The 12,500-nt window shown below is 39.7% G+C and overlaps 1 protein-coding gene across 1 annotated transcript in view; it reads left to right on the top strand.

Annotated features, from left to right (window-relative positions):
- Window positions 1-12,380, top strand: part of LOC138972823 (hexokinase type 2-like) — a 22,791-nt gene extending 10,411 nt beyond the window's left edge. The window contains exons 11-15 of the mRNA XM_070345488.1: window positions 769-881; window positions 6,285-6,443; window positions 6,934-7,073; window positions 7,464-7,600; window positions 11,988-12,380. Of these exons, the coding sequence (XP_070201589.1) occupies window positions 769-881; window positions 6,285-6,443; window positions 6,934-7,073; window positions 7,464-7,600; window positions 11,988-12,053 (615 nt within the window). The 3' untranslated portion in view covers window positions 12,054-12,380. The remainder of the gene's footprint in view (window positions 1-768; window positions 882-6,284; window positions 6,444-6,933; window positions 7,074-7,463; window positions 7,601-11,987) is intronic.
- The last annotated feature ends 120 nt before the right edge of the window (window positions 12,381-12,500 follow it).

Below are 12,500 nucleotides of genomic sequence, written 5' to 3'. Positions count from 1 at the left end.
AGTTGTTCTCGTTTAAAAAGCATTCGACCAATTGTTATGTGACCATGGCGTCGTTTGTTTGACACCATGTTCTTTTCAGTCTTTAGTTGTATTGATGTATGTAAACTTAACTACAACAACGGTATACAACGTCTTTGTACTCTAACAAAACAGAAATACCCGCATAATGCTATTCAAAATGGCTTGCCTTAAGGACACTTGTTTTGACTTGTTTAACACATGTTTGTACTGCGTTCATGTGACAGTCACTTATTAGAGAAGCCCAGACATGGACCCAACACAAACTTTACGTTTGACTGTATAATTGAAGAACGTTTAGAATAGGCAAATCTCGACATTATGTAACATACAGGAAGAGTGATCAGCCAGTTACTGACCAAGTGTGGTTGTTCCGTATGGCTATCTTGAATAGTGTTGGTGTTACTCCATTACACCCAAGGGAGATGATGATTGCTATAGAGGTCATACGTGATGATATTGCAAGTGCAGCAGAGAGGAGTGGCAATTAAATGGGACATGTGCAAAGTACTTCAGTACCTCTTCATACAATTTGGTAAAACAAGATACATCGATTTCGATGAAAATTGCTGTCATATCATCCTAAAACAAATGCTATTTAGTTTGATGTACCACTATATATTGTACGTGTAACAACGACTGCGTGCATTGCTAATTACTTAATTGATCAATGTATTATTATTTAGAATTATCCATTGATTGTAGGTGACAAAGCTATTTTAACACTCACCAGAATGTGCGTTATTGCAGGTATACACGACTACAGAGGTTGGATCCTTTGGGGACTGCCGTTGTCTTGACCTGTACCTGACTGATTTTGACACGGATCTCGACATCAATTCTGTGAACAGCCGAGAGCAAATGTAAATACTGGAATTGTCATTTGTTTGTTTATGTCTGTGTTGTTGTTGTTGTTTGTTTGCGTGCTTGTTTGTTTTATTGTTGGTTCTCTCGGTGGGTGGCTGACTGTTTCTGTAGGTCAGGTCACCCAAACTCTCAATAATCACATGCCATTGAGATGGTTTATCCCTACTTATCCCATGACCTCTTTGACTCTGTTAGCTGAGGAGGTGATTATTCTGGATAATCTATGGTTACCATATGGATGATCCATCATCACCGAGTCTCGATCTCACCTCCCGTTGGTCATTGTATTTGATATCAGAGTACAACTGAATAATTTATAGAGGTCATCTGTATATTTATCATTAACTCGGGGACTACTTTCTTCAGCAAAACGATTGAAATATGCTGCGGTATTAAAAGTCGAACTCACGTTTCGCTTACGATCTACATATATTTTAACATTGAAGAAATAAAGATAACAACAAAGAATACACTCTGCTGGGGTAAAAAGAGCTGAGTGAAGATTATGAGTTGGCCAAAATGGTGAGAGAGAGGGGGAGAGAGAGAGAGGGAGAGAGAGAGAGAGAGAGAGAGAGAGAGAGAGAGAGAGAGAGAGAGAGAGAGAGAGAGAGAGAGAGAGAGAGAGAGAGAGAGAGAGAGAGAGAGAGAGAGAGAGAGAGAGAGAGAGAGAGAGAGAGAGAGAGAGAGAGAGAGAGAGAACAAGAACAAGAACAAGATTTTTATTCCTTTAAGGCCTTAGCCCCTTTCGGAAGGGGGCTGGTTACACAAAAGTAAAGCGTGTGTGCAGCAGCAATCCACACACGCGTCGTTTCAAGTGAACAGAAGAAAAGACAATGTATAATCACAAAATACTAATGCTTAAACAGCATTTTCTAAACATTTAAATGAAAAATACAAGAACTTAGCTACATTGCAAAGTATAGTTTCATTTTTCACAGACAACAACAGTGCAAGTTTGAAGTTCGAAGGACATCTACAAAATTTTGCTGGAATAAAATGACGCCTTAGATTTTCCAGTGCAGGGCAGTATAAAACAAAATGCAATTCATCTTCAGTACTAGATTGACACAAACGACAGACCAAATTATTTTCACTTACAGCTTTATACCTTTCTGTATGTAAAGCAAGTCTGGAAATACCCAATCTAAATTTAACCAAAACATTTAAAATGTGTCTGTTTACTGGAATTGACAAGTATGTTTCTACAAGATTTGTTGTCTTAAAGGTACGGTACAATGCAAACCGGTCGCTAGTCTGAATATGATTATCCCACTCTTGCCACCGGCAGTCAATAATGCGTTGCTTAAAACATGCCAAAAACGAATTAATACAGGCTACACCTTGGATAATCCATACATACTGAAAACCATATCGACACAGGCACAACCGTACCTGTGATGCCCAAGTAGATTTACCTCTGCTATCTAGAGTAAACAACATCTTATATGCTTTACGAGGTAATCTACTGTCATCCATTCTTGTCAGTTTCAGCCAGTATCTTATGCAACGTACATATGAATTTAAGTAAATGGGATAACGTCCAAATTCACCATATACAAGATCATTAGGAGTACGCCTGTCAACACCTAAAAAACGTTTTAAAGCAAACAAATGCACCTTTTCTACTGTTGCTGCCTGCATCAGACCCCATACCTCAGCACCATACTGAACAATAGGTTGAACTTGTGAGTCAAAAAGCTTGATAAAAACATCCAAAGACAATCTATCGAATTTATACAGATTACTCATAATACACAGTACTGCACGTTTTGCTCTGGCAACTAGATCTTGACAATCAAAATTAAAGCTTAATTGTGTGTGTGTGTGTGTGTGTGTGTGTGTGTGTGTGTGTGTGTGTGTGTGTGTGTGTGTGTGTGTGTGTGTGTGTGTGTGTGTGTGTGTGTGTGTGTGTGTGAGTTAGAAAGGGAGAGAGAGAGAGAGAGAGGAGAGAGAGAGAGAGAGAGAGAGAGAGAGGAGAGAGAGAGAGAGAGAGAGGAGAGAGAGAGAGAGAGAGAGAGAGAGAGAGAGAGAGAGAGAGAGAGAGAGAGAGAGAGAGAGATTCAATGCGCACAACTCTAGTGCTCCTCACAGGCAACCGCTTAGATATGTTACAGTAAATTCTCAAAACCAGGAAATTTGCGTAATCCCTGAAAATTTCAGTAAATTTGTGAATTTCCTGTTTCACTCAGGGATTTCACAAATGTCCTAAAAACTCTAGGAAATTTGCGAATTTCCTGATTTCAAGGGGCAGGAAATTCGCAAATTTACTGAAACACATTTGAAGGGAAACAATTGCGTTGTTGGTTGCTTGTGAACCATTTAATGATTCTGGTTTCCTTATCAGTATTAATGCAAGTTAAACACTCATATTTCTCTCTCTCTCTCTCTCTCTCTCTCTCTCTCTCTCTCTCTCTCTCTCTCTCTCTCTCTCTCTCTCTCTCTCTCTCTCTCTCTTTCTCTCTCTCTCTCTCTTCTCTCTTTCTCTCTTATACTGTCATGTTTCCTAAAATGTTTAACATACAATCTGAACGAGTACATTAAAAGGCACAGTATGATACTCAATGTCTCTCCTATACTGTCATGTTTCACAGAATTATTAACATAAAATCTAAAGGAGTACAATATAAAGGTACATTATGACACTTATCTCTCTCTCCTTTTCTCTGTATGTCGCTTATACTGTCATTTTTGCTTGAAAATATTAACATACCATTACTTACCATTATGACACAGGATAAAAAACAAAACACACAGGGCATGTACAGCACAGACATATGGCACGTAATATAAGCATTCGTTTGAGTTCGTGTCCCTAGTATTTCTCGTTTTATTATTGTCTCATGTTTAATTGAATAAAACCGTGTTTAAACCAGGACATAATTATGGCAATGAAAAGACGCTTAAACATTTCTTCATGGTGCGTCTTATTTATTGGTGCAGGATTGGCTGCTGTGACATCTTGAGTTGCACATTGCTTGTGCTTTATGGCACTTGCATCGATTTGTTTTACTTTTTTTTCGACCCTGCACAGCTGCATTTCACAAAACCTTGCCCGCCTGATGCTGACTGTTCTATCACGGCTGACCGCAACGACACAGCCTTGTTAAGAGAGACATCTTCTTCGGTTATGAGCGCGCTTGATGACGTCGAAAGTTTCCTCGATGGTGACATAGTAGACAGTTTTTTTTTTCAGAACTCCTCTTCTTAATGAGCTTTTCAACACGACCACACTGTTTTATTTTCATCACGTTGTCTGAACAGTCCTGTGGTGAACTTCAGTTCAACATCTGCATTACCTGCCATCCTGTTGGGCTGCCTTTCAGCAAAATGAACCAAACGCGGACTGAACTGCAAAGGCAGACTTGGTAGTTCCGGTGTGAGCTGTTTTTACATGAGTTTTCGTGATCCCAACACCACAAACTTCTTATGATTTCTGTTCACTTTCCATTCATGTGGCTGGCGCGGCGGGTTGGTAGTGTGTCGGACCCAAACATTGAAGATGTTCGGTTCAAATCATGCTCAAATCAACTTTTGTTCTTCTAACAGCAAATCTATCAAAATCACAAATGTAAAATAAAGAAAACGGACTCTTTTTGTTTTGTTTTTAAGAATTTTACAAATTTACTGAAACATTTTTCACTGTTCAGTAAATTTGTGATAAAAATTGCATGCTCATTTTTATGAAATTCGGAAATTCCTAGAATTTTTAGGAAATTTGTGAAATCCCTGAGTGAAACAGGAAATTCACAAATTTACTTAAATGTTCAGGGATTTCGCAAATTTCCTAGTTTCGAGAATTTACTGTAACAGATCAATCCCGAGAACAAAATCCTGATTCAAAATCCTGAGCGACGAAATAAGAATTAAACTAAAACAGTATGCTTACAGTTTTGTTCATTTGCAATCGCTTTTAGAGCATTGATTGCTAAATCTGGTTCAACAGAACAAGGCTGTCCAATCTGTCGTCTTGTGCAGATCTGTCGTCTGCTAAAAAAGTTGACCAACAACATGGACATTGCCACTTACAAAGTTAGAGATATGTTACAATAAAAGGTGGCGAAGAAGGTCGGATCTTGCGTGGGTTATTTGTCAATATCAAAGTAAACAACGGTGTCTAGGTTCAGGTCATGCATGCAGATAGATTTACAAGTTGTGACCTACATTTTCGACGGGTGCAGTGGCGTGGTGGTAAGACGTCGGCCTCCTAATCGGGAGGTCGTGAGTTCGAATCCCGGTCGCTGCCGCCTGGTGGGTTAAGAGTTGAATTGTTTTCGTTATCCCAGGTCAACTTATGTGCAGACCTGTTAGTGACTTAACCCCCTTCGTGGGTACACGCAAGCACAAGACCAAGTGCGCACGGAAAAGATCACGTAATACATGTCGGAGTTTGGTGGGTTATGGAAACACAAAAATACCCAGCATGCCTACTCAACGAAAGCGGAGTGACGCTGACTATGCTCTCAGAGAATAGTTTGGGGAACCCAAATGGGCAAACGAGCTCACACGTAACCAGACAATTCTGGAACGCCGAAGAAGGAGAAGAAGACCTACATTGAAAAAACAGCGGAACTAAACTATACTGCAGTACAGTAGCGATAACTGCGGGCCTAAGACTGAACGACATACATCAAAGTAAGGCTCACCTAAAATTAATGACGATTGAAGAAGTAAGTAATCCAAATTTGAACACTGAAGCACAACAGCTCGTATAAGCACAAACTCAGCAATCATCCTCATCGCTTGTAAAATCACATACGCAGTCTTTTTGGCGAATGCCTCAGACAACAGACGTGTCACTTGACGGTCGGTAACTGCACCGTTTCACATTTCATTCCAACACTCTAGAAATAACTGTATAAAGCAGTATAAATGACTGAATGCAAAATCATACGTTTTATGGCGCGTTTACCAAAACAGACAAAAGGGGACTCGTTTTGCACATGCATTTGATGACACACTTTGCGGAAGGTTTGAGTAAGCAGAAAACAGGCACTTGCCGAGTTTGTGTCAAAAAGTGGGGTTTTTTTTTTAATGAAACGTCGGAGTAATGGGATAACAAGCTTACATCTCGCCAGAGGCTCGGTAATACCTGAAAATCGACCCTGGGTAAAATATGCACGATATTCAGAACTCAGAGTGTGTAACCTATATATGTTGCGTGACCTAAAGAAGGTTAACTCACATGATCGAAGCATTAAGTGCCTCAGGTGTATTATTTATTTTGTATCTATTCGCTTTGTAAGATTGTACGTTTTATGACTTGTAAAGTAATGTATCAACCAATGCATTACAGTGTTATAAAGAATGTGACCGCTGTTACATTTGATCGCAGCAATGTTGAGCATTTGCTGGATGCAAACAGTGCAATTATTTACACTATTGCTGTTGCTGTATTACAGTATGGAGAAGATGGTGAGCATGCTCTACATTGGAGAACTCGTCAGACTGGTGCTGGTGAAACTGACACAGAAAAAGTTACTCTTCAAGTCTGTTACCCAAGAAGGTGCCCTGTACAAGGCTGATTCCTTTAAACAAGACTTCATCCCATTAGTTGAAAGGTTCGAACATACTTGTTTTTGGTTTGGTTTCTTCCTCATATATAGTCAAAACTAATACTGGCATATTCATGGTGCGTTTCTTCTTCACCTTGTATTGCTGGTGTCTTAGCTATTGCCAACATTAATTTTGTGTTTGCAAGTCACATGTTTTGTTCATCCTGTTGGAAAGAATAATGAGCAGGTGAGTGAACGTATGCGGTGAGGTGATATACTGGTAGGTACGTGAGTAGAAACAAACTTACAGACACGCACTTATTCACGTTCTCACTGTAATTGTTTTCTCTCTAATATACATTTTCCTCTTTGTCTTCCCGTGTTTTCCTTCATAGTCATCACGACTCCTATCTTTCTTTTTCTCATCCAGCTTATTCTTTGCTTCTCATCATTCTTCTTAACTTTCCTGTGTTTTTATATGTATGTCATTGTATTATATGTTATTCATCTCACTTAATTTTTGATGACTATTGTGTTGCATTCTGTGATGTTGCAGGGATACAGACGGAAATTTCCAAAACACGAAGTTCGTGCTTAGGATGTTAGAGGTGGTCAGCTACACGGATGAAGACTGTGCGACTGTCCAGTATGTGTGCAGGCTCATCTCAGAACGTGCAGCATACTTAGCTGCCACAGGTAAGCCATTCTTTCACAGCATGGAACCCTCTTGTAAGACACCCCCCAATGTAAGACTCCATCACATCCAAGAGGCTGTTTTCTTAGATTTCGTCTTTATAGCCTGTGTAAATGTACCTCTATGTCAACGACCCCGTCCTTTGTTAGACCTTGTTCTCTCTTTTGTTTCTATTTTTTTGTTAGGGGCGGGGGGGGGGGGGGGGGTCCACTGACATCTAACATATACGTTACTGGAATATGACTGAAAAGCAAGGCAAATTCCTTCAGTCTTATTGCTGGTGCCTAGAATGTTAAATACGGGAAGTCAGACTCGACAAAACTTCTGCTAAAAAATGAAGGCTGTGTGAACATATGTTAGTGTTTAACCTCTCTATTATTTTTTATTTCTAGTTGTAGCAGCTCTAGTCAAGCACAGTGGACAGTCTGATGTCACAGTCGCTGTCGAAGAGTCTCTGTACCGATCTCATCCTCGATTCCACCAGCTCCTACGTGCCAAAACCCGAGAACTTCTCAATGATGAGTTCCAGGTGAGAATAAGCCTTGCAATATTAATTGCCATTGTCACTGGTTCTTTTTTCCCCTGAAGATATGTGTTTATTGTCCCTGACTCAGAACCAGTCAAAACTAAAGGCAGTTCAAAATAATTTTAATTTTTTTAATTTTTTTTTAATTTTATTTCTTTTGTATACACATAAACACAACATAACATACATCATACACAGAGTTTATCAACATAAGGTTTGGTTGTCTAGGCGCATACACACGCACATACCTAGACAAGACATAGACAGCAGGGCCTGTGGGTTGTTGAAAAGACAGGGGACATGGAAGGGGGGAGTTGGGGTAACTGAGGTTGGGGGAGGGGAGGGGGGTAGGTCAGGACGGTGGTCACACTTTAGCCTCCAAGTATACATGGGGTTTAATTATCAGCATAACACTACTGTACAACATGTTATGAATAAATGGAACAGGGAGTATCACATTCAAAAATGTTCATACGAAATCAATCAATACAATTATCCTATGGCATCAATGAAAAAAGTGTCCATATAAATACCAATCCTTTGCAAATTTACCATAATAATTATTTACACTTGCATTATACTTTTCGATCAAAAACCTTTGTTTAACAATGTTCACAAAAACATTAAGTGTTGGGACTGTCTTATTTAATTTGGCTCCAAATATACTTTGTTTGGCAAGGAGAATAAACAAATCAACAACAGCATCCGTATGAAAGTTGTCTAAATACCCTAAAATGACAAGCTCTTTTGACAAATTCAGATTACTGCAATGTGTGAAATTTAGGCATAACCATTCTGTGAAATCAGACCAAAAAAGCTTAACTCTTGTGCTCTCCCAAAACTAATGCTCTAAGATTTCCTCTTCCTGTGTACAAAAGCTATACATAGTGATGTGTCAGAAATGTTCATCAAAAATAGCAGGCGTTGAGTGGGAACATTTGTATGTAGTATTTTATATTGGAACCACCTCAAGTATGTGTCAAGAGGATAGTTCGCCTTACTGTCAAAAACACCTTTCTAACATTTACATCAACATTCAATAAATTAGGCCATTGTTCCATGCACTGTAAATTACCATCATTTTTCACAAGGTGGGTGTAAATATGTTTTACTCCACATTTAGACATTCTTTTCCATACATCTTCACCAATATGAACAACATTGTTTAAATCTGCATCCAACTTAAATCTGTTATGATAATTCTTAACTGAGCGCACAACGCCCTCGAACAAAGCAACATTCAGTTGTAAATTTGGATGTTTCAATTTAAAATCGTTATATGACAAAAACCCATCGGCTCTCATTAAGTGACCGACTGTAATAATGCCGTTTTCCATCCAAGTCCTGTTACATTTTGTTAAACCAATTTTTCTTTTATTTTTGTTTGTATGTATGGAAGTGTATATTGCCAATTTATTTTGGATGTATAGTATTGTTGTATTTGTCCGCTCAATTTGTATACATATATTAACTGTCTGATTTGTTACCTTTTTTGTAAAAGTTAATATCTTTGTTTCAAAGCCCTCTGGGTCCAAAACAATAAAATAATTGACTTGACTTGATAAAACTAACCTTTTTATCTATGCAAATATGTACATTATAATACAGACGCTCTGAAGCAAAATCACTCAAGAAGATGGGGACACATTTGCATGCAAAATGCTTATAATGTTTGAAAACATCTCTCCAGAAGGGATTCTGAACTCTTTGCATCAATATGTTTCCAAACTCACCTCCTCTCTTGTGAATGTTATGTACAAGTGGACACAGAGCTTGTTCATTTGGAAATCTACCATCAGCTTATCTGTCTTTTGCACTGCAGACACTAAGCAATAGGTACCTACCGTGTGTCCACTTTTTTCACTGCTTTACTCAGTCTTATACTTTTCATCAATACTTGTCACCATGCCGAGTGGATCTAAATTCGGAAGTCGTCATGTGGCTGAAGCATGTCTGACATAGCGTCGATCTTGTTGTAGCTTATCCTCCTTTCTGAAACAAAAGGCAACATGCGATTAGTTGTGATGACAACAACCTACACAAATATGAATAGTACTGAAATAGTCGATCGGGTTATACCAGCCACTTTACCTATGCAGCATGGGGACCCTGCAATATGCGAAACATGTCAACTGACTGCAGCAGCCTGGTTCTTAAAATAATTATGACGGTCAACACAGTCAACACACTATTCACAGTCCATTTTGAGGAGCAACTGAGGTACTCTCTGATGGTCTTGTTTGAGTGGTAACGATCAACTCAGGAGGAAGACACCAACAGAGGAAAAAAGAAACCATGAACATTAACCGCAGAATCACTTGTGCCATTATGTAGAACAAAATTCCACAGCAACATTTCTTTGGACGAATGTCGTTGTCTCAAAACTCGCATTCTACCTGCTGTCCAAAAGAAGCTATCTTACGTTGTGCGTAAACAGCGAACAGTACAATCAAAGAGAGGAGTCTGGAATGAAACGCGATACCGATCTAGGTAGAAGTAGCATTCAAAAACTGTCTTTGAGAACAGATGCATCCCGTTTCCTTATATCTGCATGTTCAAACAAATGGTGGACAGTTTTATACGGGCAGAGCAAACTTGAGACTCTACGGCAAGTCTTGAAATTCACATAAACCGAACCAAGAACAAAAACATCCAAACATTACAGACACTTTAGATCAACTCATTTCACTAGAGGTGACTGTCTAGCACTGTGCTTGATATCCGTGTCTGCTGAAATAAAATGAAATTAAACAAAACGGATTATCAGTAAGCTTAGGTGACACGTTGTAAGAGTGGGAGACACTAGATCTGTCTGTACTTACCGGGGACACGACTGCCACATCGACACTGCGCTTTCGACAGCTCTTACTCGCGCAGACACTGGAAACACGCTGTGCAGATCAAACTGTAGGACATCTTTGGTATCTTCTTTATCTATTTTTTTCTGGAGCTAAGAAACCGAACAATGTGAAATCGTCTTCCGCGAATCGGCAAATGCAGAGGTGAGAACTGAAAAGTGACTGTATACCACAATCCTTCACGCGACCTGACCTGATCTTGAGCCCTGAGCTGGTCTACATACCACACACGACACAAACCAGTCACCTGCTTTTACCCCCCCCCCCCCCAAAAAAAAAAAAAAAAAAAAAAAAAAAAAAAAAAACACCCGTTTTCTATTTTGTTTGTTTGCTTAACGCCCAGCCGACCACGAAGGGCCATATCAGGGCGGTGCTGCTTTGACATATAACGTGCGCCACACACAAGACAGAAGTCGCAGCACAGGCTTCATGTCTCACCCAGTCACATTATTCTGACACCGGACCAACCAGTCCTAGCACTAACCCCATAATGCCAGACGCCAGGCGGAGCAGCCACTAGATTGCCAATTTTAAAGTCTTAGGTATGACCCGGACGGGTTTCGAACCCACGACCTCCCGATCACGGGGCGGACGCCTTACCACTAGGCCAACCATGCCGGTCCCCGTTTTCTATGGATACACACTTTAACTACACACATGCCGACGACATGTTGATCATTGCTTCAATATTTTGAAGATGTTGCTTGGATAATAACCAGGTGAAATTAGTATTTCGGTGTTCAGTCAAATGTCAAAGTTTCTATCAAACACACACACACACACACACACACACACACACACACACACACACACACACACACACACACACCACACACACACACACACACACACACACACACACACACACACACACATACGCACGGACAGACACAGTTTAACATCGCATAGGCTACACTTAGGCCTAAAAAAAAAATAGGTGTGGTTACGGTAACCCGACCTACACTATTTTTAGGGGCCGATCCTATAACTTTTTATTACATTTGTCACACACAAAAAAAAAAAAACGAGTGCAAAAAACGCAATGAAAGCGAAAGCGCCCGAGTCGCACACTTATTTCCCTGTCAAGTAGGTTTAATTTGTACACATTAGAAAAAAAAGTTAAAAAAAAAGTGATTGCCTACCTACCTACCCTATTTTTTTGGGCTATGTTACCGTAACCACACCTATTTTTTTTTTGGCCTTACGTGAGCCAACAAAACGACAAGTAAAACATCAACACATGAATACAGTTGTGTTTTCTCCTCTTAATAAATAAATACTATGTATGTATTTCCTGAGATGATATTAAGAATATACCATGATACTAAAACAATAAAGATTCAATTAGACTTGATACAAGAACGATATTGCAGCGTGTAGTGTCTCAGTACATCATGATAGCCGCTCGATTTGCTTTGCGATTACCTATTCAATTTTGTTTGTGAAGACAGGAGTTAACAATTCATGTTAAACATTGTTTGATTTTGTTACAAGTTTTGTTCTGTGTTGTTATTATCTGTGAATGCTTTCAGTTCAACATCAAACCATTTCCTAACGAACGTGGCATTGGAGCAGCCCTCCTAGCAGCAGCAACATAAGATGTGGACTTGATACCGAGGAGGACTGAGACAATCGCAGAATGAAACACACGTCTTAGACCATACTTAGCAAGCAGATAGCAGGAGAAGCACAATAATGATAACGGTGGTTGTAATACGTAGAGGTTACATGCCGAGTCTCAGTGATTATTAAAAATAATGGTCGAAGTTAGCGGATCATGAAAAATGCGAGCTTCAGCAAGCTTTTTCATGACCGCGAACTGAGACCATTATTTTTAATAATCACTGAGACGGGGATATAGCTCAGTTGGTAGTGCGCTGGATTTGCATTCAGTTGGCCGCTGTCAGCGAGAGTTCGTCCCCACGTTCGGCAGACTCTCTTCGGTGTCCGAACACCCCCCGTGTACACTACATTGGGTGTGCACGTTAAAGATCCCACGATTGACAAAAGGGTCTTTCCTGGCAAAATTGCTTAGGCACAGTTAA

This window comes from Littorina saxatilis, linkage group LG8 (genome assembly GCF_037325665.1).
Source record: "Littorina saxatilis isolate snail1 linkage group LG8, US_GU_Lsax_2.0, whole genome shotgun sequence".
NCBI lineage: Eukaryota > Metazoa > Mollusca > Gastropoda > Littorinimorpha > Littorinidae > Littorina > Littorina saxatilis.
The sequence above is the reverse complement of the archived record's forward strand: the minus strand, read 5'-3'. Positions and strand labels throughout refer to the sequence as shown.